The 20,224-nt window shown below is 51.3% G+C and overlaps 1 protein-coding gene across 3 annotated transcripts in view; it reads right to left on the minus strand.

Moving 5' to 3' along the window:
• Positions 1–16,202, minus strand: part of TTC39A (tetratricopeptide repeat domain 39A) — a 49,161-nt gene extending 32,959 nt beyond the window's left edge. The window contains exon 1 of one of the 3 annotated variants that reach the window (XM_081144579.1): positions 16,118–16,202. In XM_081144579.1, coding sequence (XP_081000705.1) covers positions 16,118–16,170 — 53 coding nt within the window. In that variant the 5' untranslated portion in view covers positions 16,171–16,202. Of the gene's footprint in view, positions 1–6,319; positions 6,375–7,226; positions 7,346–16,117 lie in introns of those variants that run through there. The other 2 variants (XM_081144580.1, XM_081144581.1) reach the window with 2 other exon arrangements.
• Between the last annotated feature and the right edge of the window lie 4,022 nt (positions 16,203–20,224).

Genomic DNA, 20,224 nt, shown 5'->3' on the forward strand with positions numbered 1-20,224 from the left:
CTGAGACCACTTGTTACTTTTTTAGCATTTTCAGGACCCAAAATTTGTGTGAGGGCAACATTTATAATTTTCTAGGGAATCTTTTTGTTCCCACCAGAACTGTTGTCTCCCTTTGCCGGTGGGCAGATATTTTTTCTGGTCAATGCCCCTATTTGCTAAGGACACACACTTGGAAAGTCCCAGATTCATGTGGTGGGGGCGGGGAGGCTATGTTCCAACTCCTCGAACTGTGGCTGGGCGGGCTCAGGTCCTTATTTCCCATCCCTTGAGTGACAGTTAAAACTCAAGGTTCTGGATTTCTGGAATTTGTAAATACCCCCATGTTTCTGTGGTGTCATCTCATTTGCCAGCCTGATTTCAGCTCCCTCTTTATTGTTGGCTCGAGAGGATTTCTGTTACTTCTGTAGAAGCCCAGGAGTGTATTTTAAAGGATGTTTGTTGTAACCCATCGAGCCTCTAGGTAGTTTTGCTAAAGGAGAATGTTGGAAGTGTTACTTCCTCTAATCTGTTCCTCTCATAACAGCCAAAGTTATTATTTTTAAATCCAAATATGACCATGCCACACTTTTGGACTTGAACTCCTTCACTGCCTTCTCATTACTCTTAGGATAAAGACCAAGTTCCTTTCTATGGCCAAAAGGCCCCACTGGAAGCAGCCCCTGTCCCTCTCTTCATGAGGCAGGGACAGTGTCTTCCTTTGTGCCTGGGGCTTAGCCTGGTGTTCAGTCCACCCATCCCGGTTGATCAATCAGTGAAGAGCAGTGAGCGCTTATAGCCCCAGGTTTTTAATGGGCATTCTCTCCTTGAGCCCTCACTAAGCCCTGTGAAGTGGGGTTATTACCCCCACTACAGACGAGGAGTCTGAGGCACAGAGGAGAGGTGACTCGGCCAAGGCCGCATGCCCAAGCATGGGTTCTACCCCAAGTTTCTGCCCGAGCCTATGCCCACCAGCTCAGCCCCAGGGAGTCCAGTCTGTTGTCCTGGCTTATGTCCACCTCTGCACAATCCCAGAGCCAAGAGCCTGCCTCCCATTTCTGTGCAACATGGCCCCCCCCCACCCCCCACGAAGGAAGAGGTTCTGCCTATTTGGATAACCTGGAGAGAACGAAGCACAGACAGATGGACAGACAACACAGAGGCACACATTTCCCAGCACCTCTTCTACTTCAACTGTAGTGAGGTGGGTCTGAGCTGACCTCTCCAGACAGGAAGCTGCTCTGGGGAGGCCCTAGGACTGATTTTTTCCCTCCCACAAATACCCACTAATCTCCAGTTCTGGGCCAGGCCCAGGACATAGAGCAGACTCAGACCTGGGCCTGCCTTTGAGAAGCTCATAGTCTACAGGAAGGACTATGCAGGGAGTGGCAGTGACAGCCAGGGCCCTCATGGGAATCACCGGCCCTGAGAGGCCCAGAAGTGAGGGTGGGACTAGAGGAAGCTTTCTGGAAAAGGAGGAACTGAGTTGAGGACAAGACAGAGAAAAAGTCCAAGAAGGGGAGGGAGTGTGAGGAAAGGGCTGGAGGTATACCAGAGTGAAGAGCAGGCGCAAGCCGCAGGACAGGGCAGGACACAGAGGCTCTGGAAGGCCTGCCGAGCGGATAGTGGGGGTGGGAGGCTGGCTGGCTGGGGCGCTCAGGGAGGCTAGGGACGTTTGCCCCGTTGGCTTAATAACAGCATTAACCACCACCACAAAAATATCATTTCAAGTTATCTAAATTGGTGACTAATTACTTCACCCAATCCTCCCAGCAGCCCAGAGAGGCAGGTGCTCTTATCTACATTTGAAAGATAAGGGAGTGAAGACAGGAACTTAGTCTGCTCCTCCCAGGAGCCTGGAAGGAGACAGGAATGCCTTCTGCAAAAGCAGCCCTGCCAAGCCTTCCTCCTCCCTGGCTGACTGAGGCCCCCTCCTGTCCACAGGCTCTCCCCGTGTCTTCAAGGTCTTTCTGCTCCAGGCCACCTCGCTGGGTCCAGGCCAATATATTCCTGAGCTCCCAAGTGGTGACAGTGCCCTCTCCACTGTGCCTTGGGGAAACAGAGGATCAGAGGGGGCACTAAACTGGATGGAGCATGAAGCAGGGCTGGTGACCAATGCCAGGAGCCTTGGCACAGTGGGGGAGGGGGACTTGAGGTCGAGGTGAGAAGGGAGTTGGAAGCTGAGGGGCAGCATCTGACAGCCTGGAGCCACCTCACTCTCTCCTTCCCTCCCACCTCCCTGCTTTAATCTGCCTGGAAGCTGCTACCTTAGTGCCTGATGGGCAGGGCTAGGAGGAGCTGGGGACCCTCAGTCCCTGCTGGGGACAGAAAACTCCTCTGCCCTGCCTCCAGTCAGGGTGAGGTGGGTATGGGACAGTGGAGGCAGGGCAAGGCCATCATTCAGGGAGCAGATGGGAGTCAGAGATGGCTTTTTACTCCTTCCTTCACCATTCAGGGGGAGCTTTGGCTCAGAGAGTAAGGCAATGTGTCTATGGGGACCCAGCACTTCCAAAGTGACCTGTCTAAACTGCAAATATGATTGTGACTCTACTTCCAAAGAATCCCCCTTAGCTCTGCATAAAGCAAGTATCACATGCCATGGAGTGAGTGCAGCATGGCCTTCAAGAGGTTTGAAAGCAGACAACCGTGGACTTGAGCTGCAGCTCAACAATTACTTGCTGGAGAAACCTGGCAAGGTGCTTTAATCTCAATGAGCCTCAGTTTTCCCATCAATGAAATGGGAGGTGGGGAACAGCTCTACCTCCCAGGGTCGCTGTGAAGAACAACTGAGACAATGTAAAGCACAGTAAGAAGTACTCTAGAAAAATCACTGATTGTTATTTTTTTCTAAGATTATATATTTCCATCATTTCTTTTACTGAGCAGCTCTGCTTCTATGTTGAAACTAAGTAACTTTAAAAGATTAAGCATACATATCCTATGGCCCCGTGATTATGCTCCTATGGGGAACCTAGGAGAGCACTCACATATGTGCAAAGGACAATCATATGAGAATATGGGAACTGCCTCAATGCTCATCGAGGAGGCTGGATAAATAAGCAAATGGGGGTCTCACATCGAGCGGTATATCATCCATCGGGGCAAGTTGGGATCAGAGCCACAGGATCTAGAAGACCAAATCTCAGAAACCTGCAGCTGAGTGAGAGAAAGCAAGCTGCAGAATGATTCATACTGTATCACTCCATTTGTATGAAAACTTTAAAATAAGACCAAGCTACATATTTTTTAGGCTTACACACACTCAGCAAAAGAATAAAAAAGTGATAAAACTGACATTCAGGATGGCAATTATCTCTGTAGAGGTAAGTGGGGAGGAGGTGCACCAGAGGCTTCAACAGTCTCTGTCACAGTTTATTTCTTTAAAAGAAGACTATGAAATAAAGGGGGACAATGTGACTATATGAAAAAGCTGGGTGTCAAGAGCATGGAGTTCATTTTATTATATGCTATATTTTTCTGAAGGCTTAAAATATTTCATTATTTTTATTTTTATTATTTATTTATTTTAATCCTCACATGAGGATATTTTTTTCCATTGCTTTTCAGAGAGAGTGGGGGGGAGAGAGAGAGAAACATCGGCATGAGAGAGACACATCAATTGGTTGCCTCTCGCATGCGCCCCGACCAGGGCCAGGGACTGAGCCTGCAACATAGGTATGTGCCCTTGGCCAGAACTGAAGCCAGGACCCTTCAGTACGAGGGTTGGTACTCTAACCACTGAGAAAAAAACTTCTAGGGCTATTTCATGAATTTTAAAGTGGTGCAGATTAAAAGCTTAGTTTGTTCTCCACTACCTTCATACACAGGGCCAGGCCCAAAGCAGGCCTTAGGGGTGTTTGAGTGACTGAATACGTGTCTGCAGTGAAGGTGACTTTGCCCCTACTCTGTTCAGACCCCACCAGGATGGCACTGACCAGGGGCAAGGGAAGTGGAAGATAGATGTGTGTGGCCTCAAAGAAAAGTGGAACCTGGAGGGCATGCAAGGGAACAGGAATGGTTCAGTATGAGGAAGACCCACCAGTGCTAAAAGAGTGAGCTCACTGCCCTGGAGGCCTGCAAGGGGCCTGAGGAGCCTGGAGCTAGAGAGAGGGCACAGGCTAGGATGTGAGTTGCAAGGAAGAGGGATGAATGTGGCTTTGAGCCTGGGAGTTCAGAATTCTTTGATAGGCTCCCTGCTCCGCCTGCCTTCTGATCTGGAAACTGCTTTTCTGGACCCAGTGGGGTTGTACTCCATCAGGGCTGGGCAGAAGAGACCTAACTAGGTTCCAGATTTACAAAGACCAGCCCAGAGCAGGAAGAGAGCAGCCAGCCCAGCCTCCCTGAATTTTCCAAAGGAGGGACAAGAAGTCTAGGGAGCACTGGCTGGGTGTGGCTCAGCGGTTGAGCATCCACCTAGGATCCAGGAGGTCGTGGTCCGATTTCCTGGTCAGGGCACATGCCTGGGTTGTGGGCTTGATCTCCAGCTGGGGGCGTGCAGGAGGCAGCGATCAGTGACGACTCTCTCATCATTGATGTTTCTATCTCTCTCCCTTCCTCTCTCTGGAATCAATAGAGATATATTGGGCGGGGGAGGGACAAAAAAGGAAGTCTAGGGAGCAACGAACACAGGGGTACATATATTCTTCTGAATTAGTGTTTTGGGCCTTGTCAGATATATTCCCAGAAGTAGAATCACTGGGTGATAAGGTAGTTCCATTTTTAATTTTTTGAGGAAAGTCCATACTGCTTTCCACAGTGGCTGCACCAGTCTGCATTCCCACCCACAGTGCATGAGGGCTCCCCTTTCTCCACATCCTTGCCAGGGCTTGTCGTTTGTTGATTTATTGATGGCAGCCATTCTTACAAGTGTGAGGTGATATCTCATTGTGGTTTTAATTTGCATCTCTCTGATGATTAGGGATGAGCATCTTTTCATATGTCTACTGGCCATCTGTATGTCCTCTTTGGAGAAGTGTCTATTCAGGTCCTTTGTCCATGTTTTAATTGAATCGTTGTTGGTTTTTGGTGTTGAGTTGTCAGAGTTTTTTGTAAATTTTGGATATTAACCCCTTATCAGATGTATCGTTGGCAAATATGCTCTCCCATTCAGTGGGTTGTCTCTTCATTTTGTTGATGGTTTCCTTTGCTGTGCAAAAACTTTCTAGTTTGATGTAGTCTCATTTGTTTATTTTTTCTCGTTTCCCTTGCCCAAGGAGATATATTGAAAAAAACATTGTTACAAGAAATGTCCAAGATTTTACTGTCCATGTTTTTTCTTCTAGGATTTTTATGGTTTTAAGTCTAATATTTAAGTCTTTAATCCATTTTGAGTTTATTCTTGTGTATGGTGTAAGAAGGTGGTCTAGTTTCTTTTTTTTTTTTTTGCTGGTATCTGTCCAATTTTCCCAACATTGTTTATTGAATAGATTATCTTTAGCCCATTGTATGTTCTTGCCTTCTTTTTCAAGTATGAATTGACCATATAGGTGTGGGCTCTCTATTCTGTTCCATTGATCTGTATGTCTGTTTTTATGCCAGTACCATGCTGTTTTGATTACTATGGCCTTGTAGTATATTTGGGTATCAGGTAGCATGATCCCTCCAACTTTGTTCTTCTTTCCCAAGATTGTTGTGGCTATTTGAGGTCTTTTGTGGTTCCATACAAATTTTTGGATTATTTGTTCTAATTCTGTGAAATATGCCATTGGTATCTTGATAGGAACTGTACTGAATCTATAGACTGCTTTGGGTAGTATGGACCTGGAGAATATTATACTAAGTGAAATAAGCCATTCAGAGAAAGACAAATACCATATGATTTCACTTATATGTAGAATCTACCGACCCAAATAAACTAACAAGCAAAACAGAAACAGGCTCATAGATGCAGAGAACAGACTGACAGCTATCAGAGGGGAGGGGTTTAGGAAGTTAGGTGAAAAAGGTGAAGGGATTAAACAAACAAAAAACACATATACACAAACTCATAGACAGACGACAGTATGATGAGTACCAGAGGGAAGGGGGTGGGGAAGACAGGAGAGAGTAAAGGGGAGGTTTAAATGGCGATGGAAGGAGACTGGACTTGGGTGGTGAACACACAACACAGTCCACAGATGATGTATCATAGAACTGTACACCCAAAACCTATATAATTTTATTAACCAATGCCACCCAATAAATTCAAGTAAAAATAAAAGAGTCGGTGAATCAGTCTAGAAAGGATAAAGAGCTTGGCCAAAGCCATACAACAGAGTCAAAACAAGACTCACCAGTCAACCTTCTACAGTCCAGGATGTCCCCCCGCCACCCACCTTCCAAGCCCTTGGCCTGGAACACTCACAGGTCCTGTGGAGGATCCCGGCTGACGGCTGGCACCAGCCTTGTCACCTCCCTGTTCAAGTGTTAGCCCTGAGGCCCTTGGCAAATATTGTCCCTGGTGGTGAGGCTCCAGGCAGGGCTGGCACCCCTCCCAGTTCACCTGGGCGAGATCTCCAACCAGCAACTTCCCAGCAGTACAGGCTCCCAGCAGCGGCCCCCTACCCACTGGGGGAGGAGTTGCTCCTTATGTCCCAGCAATTAGTAGCTGTCACTGCTACAGGGGCAGAGGAGGGGTCGTCCAGGGTTGCTCAGTGGGGTTAGCGCAGGGGTGGGCAGGAGAGCCACACCGAAAGTGACAACACCCACCTTTACTCCCCTGGTTCCTGCTGTGCCCAATGGGCTTGGCTGGTTCATTTCTTAGCCTTTTAATTCCTCTAAATATCCCTGAAGATGAGGTAGTGTGGCCTGCGGGTGGGGGCTCTGGCATCAAAGGGAGCTGGGTTCAAATCCCAGACCCGCCGCTCACCTCCTGGGTGACCTGAGACAAGTGACTTAAAAGCTATGCCTCAGTTTCCCCGTCTGTAACGGAGGTGATAACGGGTCCACCCACAGGTGTAAAGGCCACTAGGGGAGGAAGGCGGCCCTGAAGGTGGATGGCCTGTTACTACTGATTCGTGAGAAAGTTGGGACCCAGGTGGGAGTGACGACCCAGGGTCGCCCCCCTCCGCTCTCCCCGCAGGAGCGCCCGCAGCCCCCTCCCCCGCTCCCCTCGGCCGCAGCGCTGGGAGGCGGGCGGGGTGCCCCGGGGGGCTGGACGCCGCAGTGCGGGCCGCGGGTGGGTGGCGCGGGGAGGCCGGCTGGGCGCCCGCCCCACGCCCCGGGCCCGGCCCCGGCCCGCGCCCCCCGGGCCGTCCCCGCCGCGCACTTACCCGGCGGGCAGGGCGCCCGGGGAGCCGGCCGTGGTCATCGCGGAGGGGGGCGGGCGGCGGGCCCCCGCGGACGCCAGACGCGGCCCAGGTGCTGCCGCCTGGACCCGAGCCGGGCGCTGTGCGCGGAGCTGCGGACGCGGCGGCCGGGGAGGGGCGCGCCGGGGGCGGGGAAGGCGGCGGGGCCGGGCCGGCCTCGGGCTGCCCACCCGCGCGGTGGGGCCGCGGCCGCCGCCCGCCCCGAGCGCCCCCACCCCGGCTCCGACGGGCCAGAGCCGCGGGCGCCACGGCCCGCGAGGCCCATGCCCGGGCACCCTGTGCGCGCGGCCCCCGGGGACCCGGAGCTCGCGCGCTCCCCGCACAGCCCCACCTATTTGGGGCCAGAAAGTTCTTCCCTAGGCTCCCGCTCTCCCCGACACTCCCCCGCCTCCACGCTCGGCCTCGGCCTCGGCCTCGCAGCGCCCGACCGAGCCCTGGCACCCGCCCGCGCTCATTGGTGGGGGGCACTCATGCACAGAAAGTCCGGGCCTCTAGAGTCAGGCTTGGATTTGCCCACTGGTGACTGTGTTTGCGGAGACAAAAAGGTAGAAATCATGCGGTTTAGCACTCACTGCTAGCCAACAGGTCACACTCGCCTTCTCAAAAAAATCCCCCTAACTGCCATTTTACAGATGGGAAAACTGAGGCACAGAGCTCATGTGACTTGCTCAAAGGCATTCACCTAATAAATGGCAGGTTGTGATGGGAACCCAGCCCTTCTGACGACAAAGGTTACACTCTTGCCTGCTGCCCCCTGGGCTCCCTCTCCGCTGAATCCCCAGTGCCTACGTGAGAGTCACCTATACCACCCCTCAGATGCCCACTGTGCCCAGACCTGAGGTATGTGTCTAGGGCCAGGGTTGAAGCCCACCTGGTCTCCTGGCAGAAAGAACCACTGGCCCATGAGGAGTTAACCAGCCACCACCCCTAGGCCCCAGATGCTCTTAACCAGTGACTCATCAGACCACGTGGCTGCCATTAGAGCTGTGGGTTCACCAAGGCAGGGGACAGGAGGAGGAGGGACTGTAGCACCAGTGGTTCAGCTAGGATGTCAGAAGAGGAAGCAGGAGGAGTTTGCCGAAGCAGCTGTGGTGGGAAGAGGGTTTGGACTAGCTCCCAGGAGAGGCAGAAAGATAGGGCCTGGTGGCACAGGGGAGAGGCTCGGGGAGTGCTGTTTAAATCTAAACAGGCTATCTGCAAAGGTGGCGAGGTCGTATCCTGCCCAGATATGAGCAGAGGCTAGATGCTCACTTCCAAAGTTCATCCCACCTTTGGGATTCTCAGGCATAGGCGCAAAAAGATAATTAACTACAAGGCGCAGGCTATGATGACGTCCACCATTGGCTATAGAAATCCAGATACGGGAAAGTGCTACATAGACCGGAGGGGCCTGGGGGCTTCCTGCAAAAGGTGGGCACAGAGTTGACCCTTGAAGTTTATATTATTTATATACAATGAAGTCATGGAAAGAGTGCTCCAGATGGGAGAACAGCGTGGATGAAAGCATGGAGGTGGACAAAGGCACACTGATGACAGCTGCAGTTTATGAAGCTGGTGAGAAGACCAGCAACATATGTAAAGAGGGGCCTGGGTGATGTGGCTGGGGGGTCGCTATCACATGCCATGCACTTTCAAATCTCTAGGCACTTGCACATGCTGTTCCTGCTCCCTGGAACACACCTTCCTCCCTTGTCACTTATTCATTCATTTAACCATGGGTCAATGCAGAAGTTTACAATTGAAAGATTTCTTTAAAAAAAAAAAAGTACAAATTTACAAAAAATGTAAAATTGCCAGGATCCTCCAGAGTCTTGGCAGGAACCATGTGAGTGAGAGAGAGGTTCTTTATGCTACATTAACTTCAAGGTAAATCTTCACTGTACTCAACCAACATTTACTAAGAACCTGCCATATGTCAAAACTCCTACTGGCCCTGCAGGTTTTAGTTTAGAAGCCACCTCTTCCCAGAGGCCCTCCCTCCCTGGGCACACACTGCCCTAATCCTCTCTGACCTGCCTTAATCTGCCTGGTCTGACACCATCTGTGTGTGCTGGTGGTGGAGCGAGGATTGTATCTGTCTCCGCCGTCAGACTGGGAGCTTCTGGAGGCTCGGGCCTGGCCAGACATCTCTGTCAGTGCCTGACTAACCTCTAAACATGAACATTGGGGTGGGCCCCTTACCATTTCCCTCGGAGGTGATTATAACAACAACTGACAGTCCTCAAAGGTTTATTATGAATCACACATGTTAAGTGTATAACAGAGATTATCTCATTTAATGCTCACTTTTAACCACCTCTCTAAGCCTCAGTTACCTCATCAGTTAAATGGAAATAATAACTACAATGGGGCCTTGTGAGGATCAAGATCCATGTGTGTAAAATGTAAAGAATGGTGCCTGGCGTGGAGCACACTGCCATGTAGGTGCTCTGATGACGGTGGCGGTGGTGGTGAGGCAGATGCTGTCATTCTCTGCCTTTTACAGATGACAGCTGAGGATCAGCAAGATAAGCAGCCAAGCTGCCTTCGGAGCTGGAACTCTCCCCACACCCCGGCAGTGACAGATGCTGGAGCCACTCCCCTGGTGAGTCAGAGCATCAGAGTGGCTCACCCCTTAGAGGGACTCCACTGGGGCAGTTCCCAGCCCCCAGGAACTCTGGCCTAGTCCCAACCCTGAGGAAGGAGTCTGTGAGTCACCATTATTTCCACCTCCCAACCCACCTGCCCATCCCCAACTTGAGCTGACAGCCAAGCTCTGGGGACCAGGAGAGCATCCTAGTCCTGTGTCCCTTCCTCCCCTGCCAGGGACCAGTTTCCTGGTTCTGTGTGCCTCGGAGATACCAGGCCTGCATTCCTCCCTCATTTCCTCCCACTCACAAGGACAAATCACTGGGCTCACTGCACTTTTCCATGGCCCTAAGGACCTCGCATGGACTGCTTTCACCTGTACCATCTCTTAGCTTAAGAAGGCCCTCTAAAAATATTTGTTTAGTGAAACCTCCTCAGAATGCTCCAGAAAGCTCTGTGGTAGCTTTATCTCCCATCCTACAGATGAGAAAACAGGCTTGTACCAAGTGTAACTTGGACTCAGGTCTAGCCATAGCATAAACCCAGGTCTTGACTATTTATCCTTGGGGAAATTGTGGGGATATGGGGATCACATAAATGGGGGTGTAACGTGTGAAAAGTGGTGCCATTGTTGTAGAAAGAGCTTAAGCTGTGAAGTCAGCACTGCTTCTTCCTCTCTGAACCTCAGTCTTTCCATCTGTAAACCTGGGATAAATGTCCCAACCTCTTAGGGATACTGTGAAGCCTGCTGTGCATTACTTGGGTGACCTCTTGTCCCTTTCACCATTCTCAGCCCCCTTCTTAGTCCCTTCCTCTATGTTTTTCCCTTGCATGAAGTGCCCTTGCCCCCACCCTGCTGTGTCTGCCAGCCAGAACTCCCAGAGCCCTCAGACTCCTGAGCTCTCCCCCTTTAGCAGAAGGAGCTGGTGGCAGAGAAACGGGCTGTCTTAAAGTGAGTGAGCCCCACCCAGCAGGTTACAAGCTCGTTAATAATTCACAACAACAGGCTCCGCAACAAAGGGCTCTTGAAGAGGGCTGTAACAGTCACAGCTCTTAAATGTTCCCAGGAGAGGGGCCAGTGGGGAAGATCTAGGCCTGCTCCTCCGGCCAGTCTCCTCCCACACCACCCACTCTCACTCGCACCAGCTGAGTAACCTTGGTCAAGTTACGGCCCCACTCTGGCCCTTAGTTTTCATCCTCTTGCCCAATATAAAGAGGAGAGAAGACTGGACCAGGAGATTAAGGGTCCTCCCTGTTCTCAGTTCTGGGATCAGAGCTCTTCTACCAAAGTCTGGTTTCCAGGAGCTGCCAAGGGTAGGTCTAGGGAAGGAGCCCAAGTTAGGCACCACGGACCACAAACATTTTTTGTGTGTGTTTTTTTGTTTTTAATCCTCACCTGAGGATGTTTTTTCCATTGCTTTTCAGAGAGAGTGAAAGAGAGAGAGAAACATCAATGTGAGAGAGTTGCATTGATTGGCTGCCTCCTGCACATGCACCGACCAGGGCGGGAGATCGAGCCTGCAACCGAGGTATGGGCCCTTGGCCGGAATCAAACCCTGGACCCTTCAGTCCTCGGGCTGATGGTCTAACTGCTGAGCCAAACTGGCTAGGGCCCTAAAACAGTTTGATTGGAAAGAGGAGGCAGAGCTCTAATGAGGAATTTCTGGCATTGAGTGGCATCTTGTCAGGGATTAGAACTTGGGCTGCAGAGCCAGGAAGATCTGGCTAGACTCCCGGCCCACCATGTCTAGCTGTGAAGCACCAAGCAAGTCACCCTACTAGCTTGAGGCAGGGCAGGGAGTGGTTTAGAGAGCAGGTGTGCAAGCCAGGGCTTACAATCCCACTCTGATACCTTGACTTCATCTCTGAAATGGGGATACTGGTGGCACCAACCTCACTGGGTTGTCGCAAGGATCAAATGAGGTAATATACATAAAGCACTTGGAACAGGGCTCCTTCCGGGATGGCTGAGGGGCTTGGAGAAGGGCCATAGAATCATAAAAATCTTCTGTTACGCTTCCCTGCTTCTTAAGAGGCAACAGGGGTTATCAGAATCCTGGAATCAGAAGCTGCAACAGCAGAGAATCTTGGATTTTAAAATGACAAGTCTGGTAATCACCTCAAAGGATCTGAGAACTACAGAGGTGAAAACTCAGTACTGGCCTTAAGTCCAGATCCAGTCCCAAGGAAGAGACACAAAAGATGCCCAAGGATTCCAGTCATCAAATTAGAAACTCCCTATCTGGAGGCATCGGAGAGCTCCTTGAGCTCAGGCTCAAACCAAGAGCAAGAATTCTGTCCACAGCAGCCACAGCAGCCCTCCATTCTTGGGGATGCCCCTCCCTCCCAGAGCAGCTCTGTCACTTAATTACTCTCTCAAAAGCAACCTGCCTGCCCACACTTCCCCTTTGTTCCAGGTGCTATCTCCTACAGGAGCAGGGGCTACTGGTATGGCTGGGAAGGGGCCCTATTTGTAGGCCAAGTGGTCTACATTGTGTAAGATGCATGGGTGTTATTTCCCTCATGTAACAGTTCCCAGCTACTGTGGACTATGAGAAAGAGGATATCTACTAAGAATGGCTTCCGGTGGCTAATTGGGCACAAATTAAAAAAACAGAGCCTAGTAGCCATTTCTACGCAGGGGCCTCTCAGGCAAACTGCACTTCAGGGGGAAGCCTGCACTAACCTGCCCGCTCCTGCACAGAGCTGCCTTGCGCACTCTGCCTCTGCCAGACCAGCCAGCCTTTATAAAGGAGTTCCTGGAACCTACCTCAACCAGTAGGACCAGGCTTTTCCCATCCAACTGGAGCTATGCAGTTACATCCCCATCAGCTTCTTCACTGACCACTCAGAGTGGCTCCATTCTGACCAATCAGGACAGTGCCTTTTGGACCAATCAAATTGTGAAGATTTGGAGTCCTCATTTGCCTGAGGACAAACTGAAACATGGACCAGGGGCAAGGCATTCTGTTTATATAAGTCAGCTCCCCTCTGGCTCTGAGAGCACACTTTTATTTTCCAGAAGATTTAAGACCACTTTTCCCCTGGTTGGAGTCTTGCTGAAGGGAGCTAGAGCAGACCAATGCAGGAGCAGAGCAGAGCTGTCCAGCCAGAGAGGGGCCTGGCCCCGGAGCCCCCTGGTCCCAGCGCCACCTAAGAGCCATGCTGTTTTCAGGGAGGTATCACAATTGAGCTGTTTGCACTGAATAAAGTTTCATTTTTCACCACACCCCAATTTGGGGATTTCTGTTGGTGTCAAATTGATGCCAACAACCTTCAGTTCACACTACCTAACCCTGTGCCCAGAATCCCATAATTAGCTCCCAAACCTCTCAGAAATCCCCTCTGTTCAATGCAAATATCTCTGAAGGAAGGTTACCTCATACCAGTGCAAGAGGGAAATGACCTCGCATTTACAGAACACTGATCAGATATGTCCCAGTGGCTATTAGGTCCTTTACCAATGTGACTTCACTAGGTATTCCACCTCTCAGTGAGTAGCTATTACTTTTTAGCTGGATAAACTGAGGTTCACACAAGTCAAGTAACTGAACCAGGGTCACAGAGCCAATAAGTAATTGGCAGAGTACAGTCTGAGGACTCTCCCAAGCTCTTCACCCTTTGCCCAGGCTGTGGGAGACAAGGCAGTGTGGTGGGTGAGGGGAGAGTGGAGAAGTCACAGGTCCTAAGCTGGGAGAATGGAGACCTGGGTTTGTGCCTCAGGGTGAGTCCTGGTGGGGGCAAATGGGTGCAAAGAATTTTCTGGGCATTTGTGCCCTGCAAGTTCCCTGAAGTACAAAGGTACATGTGGTCAGTCCCTCAGGCATACTCTCTCACACAGGCCCATGGAGGGATGTAGAGGACTCTACTTGGCCAGAGTCCCCCTTCTTCCCTCCTCCTCACTGTCTCTCACCTCCCTCCCATCATTAGTGATTCTGGATCTCACCTCCCAGCCTGTCCATTCTTAGCTTCTTTTCCCCCATTCCTTCCATTCTACTAATCCACACCCAGCCTCTGTCCTGGGTAATCACACCAGCCTCCCCTCTGGTCTCCCTGCCTCCCTCCACACTGTGACAGTAGCAGTATATATACATTTGAAACTCAGAAGGCTCCCAGGTGCCTAGAAGACAGAGCACAGCTGGATTCTTACAGGCAGGGCAGGCCCTGGACAAGAAATCCATCTGGACACAGACACTCCTCACCACCCTAGCCAGGGTATCTCACCCTCCTCAAAAACCATTCCCCCATCCCCTCATCAAAACTGAAGCATACTCTAAGCCCCATTTTGTGCTGGCTCTGGGGACATGGGAGCTGATGAAACCTGTCTACTCTCCACGTGCAGTGGGGAGACAAAAAAGGGTGACTGTGACCCAGTGTTGAAGAGGTCTGTCTGTGCACAAAATCCTTTCCCCATGGAGTAGCGGGGTCACCTTAAAATATGCAAATCTCCTCCCTAACGCCCTCTAGTGGCTTCTCAACACACCATGAAATCCTAACACCTTGTCCTGTTTGTTCTGGGCAGCCTGCCTCTGGGATCCCATCAGGCATTGAACCTCAACAATCCTTTTCTGCTCTTCAGGCACACCTCAGGCTTGGACATGAGCTCTCCTCTCTTCCAGGAATGCTCTGGGCATGGTCAGTTTTACAGTTTATCACATCACCCCATTTTAAGCCTTAGACAGCATCTATCTGGTGTTTACTTGTTTATCTGCCTACTAGTTTAGTCTCTCTTTCCTACTAGAACATGGTCTCCTGAGAGTAGGGACTTGTATGTGTGAAGTAATAGCATATCTCCAGCGCCTACTACAATTGCCTGGAACATGGTACATGCTCAACAATGTTTGTTGAAAGACTGAATGAGAGCCACGAGAGGAAAGCAAAGATGCTGGAGCCCTGAATACCCCTGAGTCTGACTCAAGGGTGGGGTCAGAAAGCCTGTCTAAAAGAGGTCACATAAAGTTGAGTCTTACGGGGTGAGCGTCAGGAGTGGAGGAAGGCATTCCATGCAGAGCTACCCCAGCAGCCTGGCACCATTGTGAGAGCACTGCAAAGCCATCTGGCGTTGGTGGACCAGAGTGAGGGTCAGGGAATGATGGGAAACAGGCCTGGGCAGGCCACAGCCTCCCCCCTTGAGAGTCTTGAACTTTAACCTTGAGCATGGAAGGGTTTTAAAGCAGAAAATGACTAGTCTGGTTTGTGTTTTAGAAGAGACCAATCTGAAGGATGCATGGAAAGGAGGAGACTGGAGGAACTGGGAAAGTTAGGGGTTGCTGCAACACTCCAAGGGGAATGGACAGCTCTGAGAAGCATCCAGGAGATAAAACCAGCAGAACTTGCAGACTGGAGGGAGGGGAGGGAAGGGAGAGGGATAACTCCCAGGTTCCAGGATTAGGTGACTGGGTGGATGACTGTGCCATTCTCTGAGATGGGAAAGCAGGAGGAGGAACAGGTTTGGGGGTGAAGATGGGAAGTTTGACTTAGGGTTTGCCAAGTTTTGAGGTGCTCATAGGACAATCAGAGGGAGGCACTGAGAGGTGAGTTGGATTGTCTTCCTCCGGGGGTAACGGCAAATTTTAAATATGTAAAGGTAAGGAGTTGGAGGGCAAGACAGCTCAGAAGAGAGATCAGGGCTGTCTCCTCTTCCGTGTCTCATGGGAACACATCTAGAGACACCAACTCATCTAGGAGGTGGGGACAACTGGGGAGGTGGAGGTGACACACAGGAGGCATTGACACATCTCTGAAGGGTTGACCTTGGAGGATCTGTGGTGCATATAATTCCACCACGGACCTGAACAGGGACCCAGGATCCCCCCTCCCCCACTGCTACCCCTAGATGTGGACAGTCCCTCAGGGGGATAGTGTGCCTGCTCTTGCCTGTCAGGGCTCAAAGGGTCCCCACCTCTCCACTCATGCTTCCCTGGGGAAGGACCAGATGCACAAGGGGCGCCTACGAGGGGGGCCTCCGCTGCCCAAACCTGACTCCCAACCCGCCCGAGGTCCAGATGGCTTGAGTTGCCCTTGCAGGTGCCCACAGGTTGCAGCAGGGAAAGTGGGGCTTGAGTGGGATCTGGATGGGGGCCCTGCTGGGGGTCGTACCCGGCAAGCAGGGGGCTCGTGGGGGTGAGAGAGGCGCTGGACTGCCCCTCGGGCGGCTTCCCGAGCCCAGCAGCCCGCACACCGCGTCTTCAGCGGTGCCCCGCAGCCGCCCCTGCCCCCGCCGGTGGTTCCCCAGCCGCCCTCGGTCCCGTCCGCGCCTCTCGCCCAGTCCCCGCCCCGCTCGGTACCTGCGGTCGCGCTTCCCCGAGGCCGCTCCCTTCCAGGCGGTCAGAAAGGCCATGGGCCCCGGCCGGACGCGGAGGGGGCGCGGGCGGCCCCTCGTGGCGGCGCTGGGTGGCGGGCGCTGCGGCTCCGGCGGCACCTGGACGGGGCGCGCGGGGCGGGGCGGGGCCGGACTGGAGGCTCCTCCCCGGCCCCGCCGGGCCGGGCGCCTTCCTGCCTGGCAAGGGAGTCGGTGTCCCCTCCCGCGAGCAAACCCGGGGTCCCAGGGTAAGACCACCTCGGTCCAGAGCCACCAAGAGTCATCATTAGTCACAAGAAGAAACTGAGCCCGGGACGAGCAGGGATTTGCTCAAGGTCACAAAGGGGGTCAGTGGTGGAAGCACCAGGACCTACCCCAGGCCCCTCCACTCCCAGTCTAGAGCTTGTTCAGATGGACGATGGGGTCACCGACGCCTTTCCCTTCTGCCTAAGTGCAGAACCTGCGTGGCCAGGGCGGCACCGGAATAGGGTCAGGGGCTTGGGACTACTGCCCAGTGTGCGGCACAGAGGAGAGGGGCGGGGGGAGGCCGGGAGCAGAGGCGGAGAAGCTGCCTACGGCCCTGTTCACAGGCCTTTGAGGCCCAGAACCCCGGTGGGAGTTGGTGGTCAGAGGAGAATGGGCCACAGCCTGGCTCCCGTACAGACTTTCTTTGCAATCCCATATTTTGTCTTAGGTCATGCGCATTTAAAATTTTTATATTCCATAGCTAACACGTAGAAGAATGGGCTCTGGAGCAAGGTGAGCCCCTGGCAGTGCAGTGCGGTCCAGCAGGCTTCCCTGGGAGGCTCAGCGAAGGACATGGAGCAGGAGAGCACCTGCAGGAGGTACTTGAGAAGGATCGCTCCTGCTCTAGCATAAAGGATGGATTCAGGGGCCCCTGGAGAGTTCCCTCGGTGAGAGAGGATGGGGGTTGAACACAGGGCAAGGGGCAGGGTGGCTAAGGGGCCATTTCTGTCTCCTTTTGGGTTGGGTCTCTATCCTCTGGTACTTGTGCAACACAAATCGTGTGTCTAATAAATGGTGATTGGTTCTGACAAGTAGGAGACATTTTCTAATATGCCAAGCCCCGAGCCAGGTGTTTTACACCAATTCTTATTTAATTTCATCTTTTGAAATACCCCCATTTTTACAGTTGATGAACCTGAGGTTCAGAGGGGCAACTGATTTCCCTGAGACCAAACTCTGGAGCTGGGTCTTACACCCAGGTCTGTCTGCTCCATCTGGTGCTTCCCCTACCCTGCCGGTGGCCCACAGGTGAGCTGAGCATGGAGTGGGAGGCCTGGGCAAAGCAGAGGGCAGAAGCCTCAAGGATCATCTGGGAAGTTTCTCTCACTTTTACTTGGTAGGTAGCAGAGAAAATACCACCTTTCCCCCTTTCTCTGAGCACTTATGTCATAGTCTTAGATCAACAAGGGCCCAAGAATGTTGCTTATCTGACTACAAAGCTAGAGCTTCCAGATCTGGAAATTCCAGTTACAGTGTGCCCAGGGGCCCAGACCCCTTAGCCCACAGAGCCTTGTCCAGCTTGACGGCATTGGACACTGCAGACAGCCAGATCACAGGTATGACCACCACAGGGCCTCAGAAGCCTGGTCTCTTAAAGGCCCAGAGCCTAGTCCAATCCCAGGTGGGATTAAAGTCTCACCCAGCCTCTGAGCCCACAGCCAACACCACTTCCTCCAGGAAGCCCTCCTCTGTCTCCCCAATGGAAGAATCACTCCTTTTGGAGGTTACATTTTTATCTTTCTCACAGCAAATAGCACTACGTTTTTTAATCCTTATACTAGTTATCAAGTACCATACTAGTCTCACTCTTCAGATTTGCCTCACATCTGTCTCCCCCGTGGACCCTAGCACCACTGCTGCAGGCAGTGTTGAGTAAAAGAAGAAGGAACTAAAATTTATCAGGTTTCTACTCAGCGGCAGGCACTACACTGAGAGCCTTTACATACACTGTCTCTAATCTGGGTAACAACTCTGGAGAATATCTGAGTCAGAAGTTTAGAAATGTAATGTTCCTGAGTTCAGATTAGGAGCTAGGATTTGGTCCCAGGGTACAGGGTTCTCACACTTCAAAGCCTGTTTCCTGTTCTTCTCCCCCCTTTTCTCCATCTTCTTCATTATCGCCATCATTTGTTTAAAACTGTTAGGCATTATTCTAAACCCTTTACATGTTTAATCATCAAAACAACCCTAACAGGTGGTTCCTTTTACAATCCCAATTTCTACAGCTGAGAAACTGAGGCTATAGTAATTTGCCCAAGATCACAAAGGCTAGTTAGGTGGCAGAGCTAGGACTCAACCCAAGCAGCCAGACTCTTCTGTATCTCAACCCCAGCCCGTCTTCCTGCCACACAAGCTCTTAGAACGCATACAGCATTTATGAACCACTTTCCCAAAGCTGATCTTATTTTTAATCTCAACCCCAAGGTTTTATTCTTGCCCTTGCTTTCTGGCCAGACTGCCTGGGTTGGAATCTTGGCCTCATCACTTGATACCTGCGTGTGACTTCAGGCAAGTTACTCAACCGGTTTCCTCTCTGTAGAATGGCGATAACAGCACCTATCTAAAGGATTATTGTGAGAACTAAATGAGTTAACGCAAACAGTACAGACCAGTGCTGGACACATTGTGTGTGTTATGTGCACTCTTACTATGTGAGTTTTATCCATCATTAGTGAATGATGTGTTCTGGATTAATAAACTTTCAGATGACTTAAGTTTATTCCCTTTAATCATAGACATTTCCCCAAAATGTATTGTTAGCTTTTCTGTCTTCTTAAACATGGACATGAGAGCTCCCAGTGAATATCTGCCACGTGAAGGAACGACATGCATCCATCATCTTTAATCCTCACAACCCTGTGAAGTAACTGTTATCCCCACTGAGGACCAGGGAGGTTAAGAGATTTAGTCAAAGTCACATAGCTGGGAAATGGTAAGACCAGAATTTAGTCCCATGTTTATCAGACTCCAAGGTCTGGGTTCTTTCTACAAGGCCAGGAAACCTCAGGAAGCTGCAAAGAATCAGGGTTTTCTTTGAGAACATCAGTTGTTGCTCAGGGCCCAGGGTTGCTGCGTTTGATTTCTGTTGCTGCTTAGTCTCGTAAGGTGTGCAAAAGGCAGCCTGGTGTGGTGGACGAGCAGGTCCCAGAGCTGAGGCACCAGGGCTGGAACCTGGCTTGGTCCCTACTGGGGGGAGGGAGGGGCAGTGAGAAAGGGAGGTCTTGGCCAAGTCTTTTCCATCTCTTAGTAAGTCATGTTTCCTAAGTGTTATGAAGGTTAAATGGCATAATATATTGACAGCCTTAGTGCCAGGCTCAGAGAAGTTCCTCAGCTACTTTTCCTTGTCTCTTCCTTTCTACAAAATAGTCCCGCACCAGATAACGATGTTTTGGTCAAGGATGGAATGCATAAAGGACAGTGGTCGCATAAGACTATAACGGAGCTGTAAGAAATGGAAGGGTATGCGGTTGAGAAAGAACACTTCTGACGGGAGCAGTATCTGTGAGGCTTGGCAGTAGATCCCCTCACTCACAGCACCTCAATTTTGAGTGCCTAGATGACATCCCAATCAGCTGGCCACGGACCTATCCGCACAGAGGAGCCTGTCCCCACCCCCCTCATGCACCATATCCAGAGGGCGCTGCACCCCCCCCAGATCTAGCCTGATGGTCTTCAGAGTGCACTGCTGTACGTTCTTTGCGGAGGACCTAGGATCCTGTACAAGGACATGGGTCCACAGGAGCTACCCCAAGTATTAAGTGCCACTGCCACTGGAGTAAAAGCCTGTCTCCGTACTTTGGATATATTTTCTGGTTGTAATGATGTAAAGCACAGATAAGTTTTACTTTTTCCATCGATTCGATGCCAGAGAGACCCCTTTGTGCCAGATGGGGTCAATGGAACGAACCAAAAACAAATTTCAAAGTGAAAATATGAGTCATGAGTTCTATACCCTCTGCATGTTCAACACCCTCTTTTTTTTAAAAAAAATGAATATAACATAGTTCCTTCATCTCACAACTGTCCCAACATATACTAGCCAAAACCACATTGCCATAACAATCCT

The sequence above is a fragment of the Miniopterus schreibersii genome (assembly GCF_964146895.1).
Source record: "Miniopterus schreibersii genome assembly, chromosome: 8".
In the NCBI taxonomy this organism is placed as follows: Eukaryota; Metazoa; Chordata; class Mammalia; order Chiroptera; family Miniopteridae; genus Miniopterus; species Miniopterus schreibersii.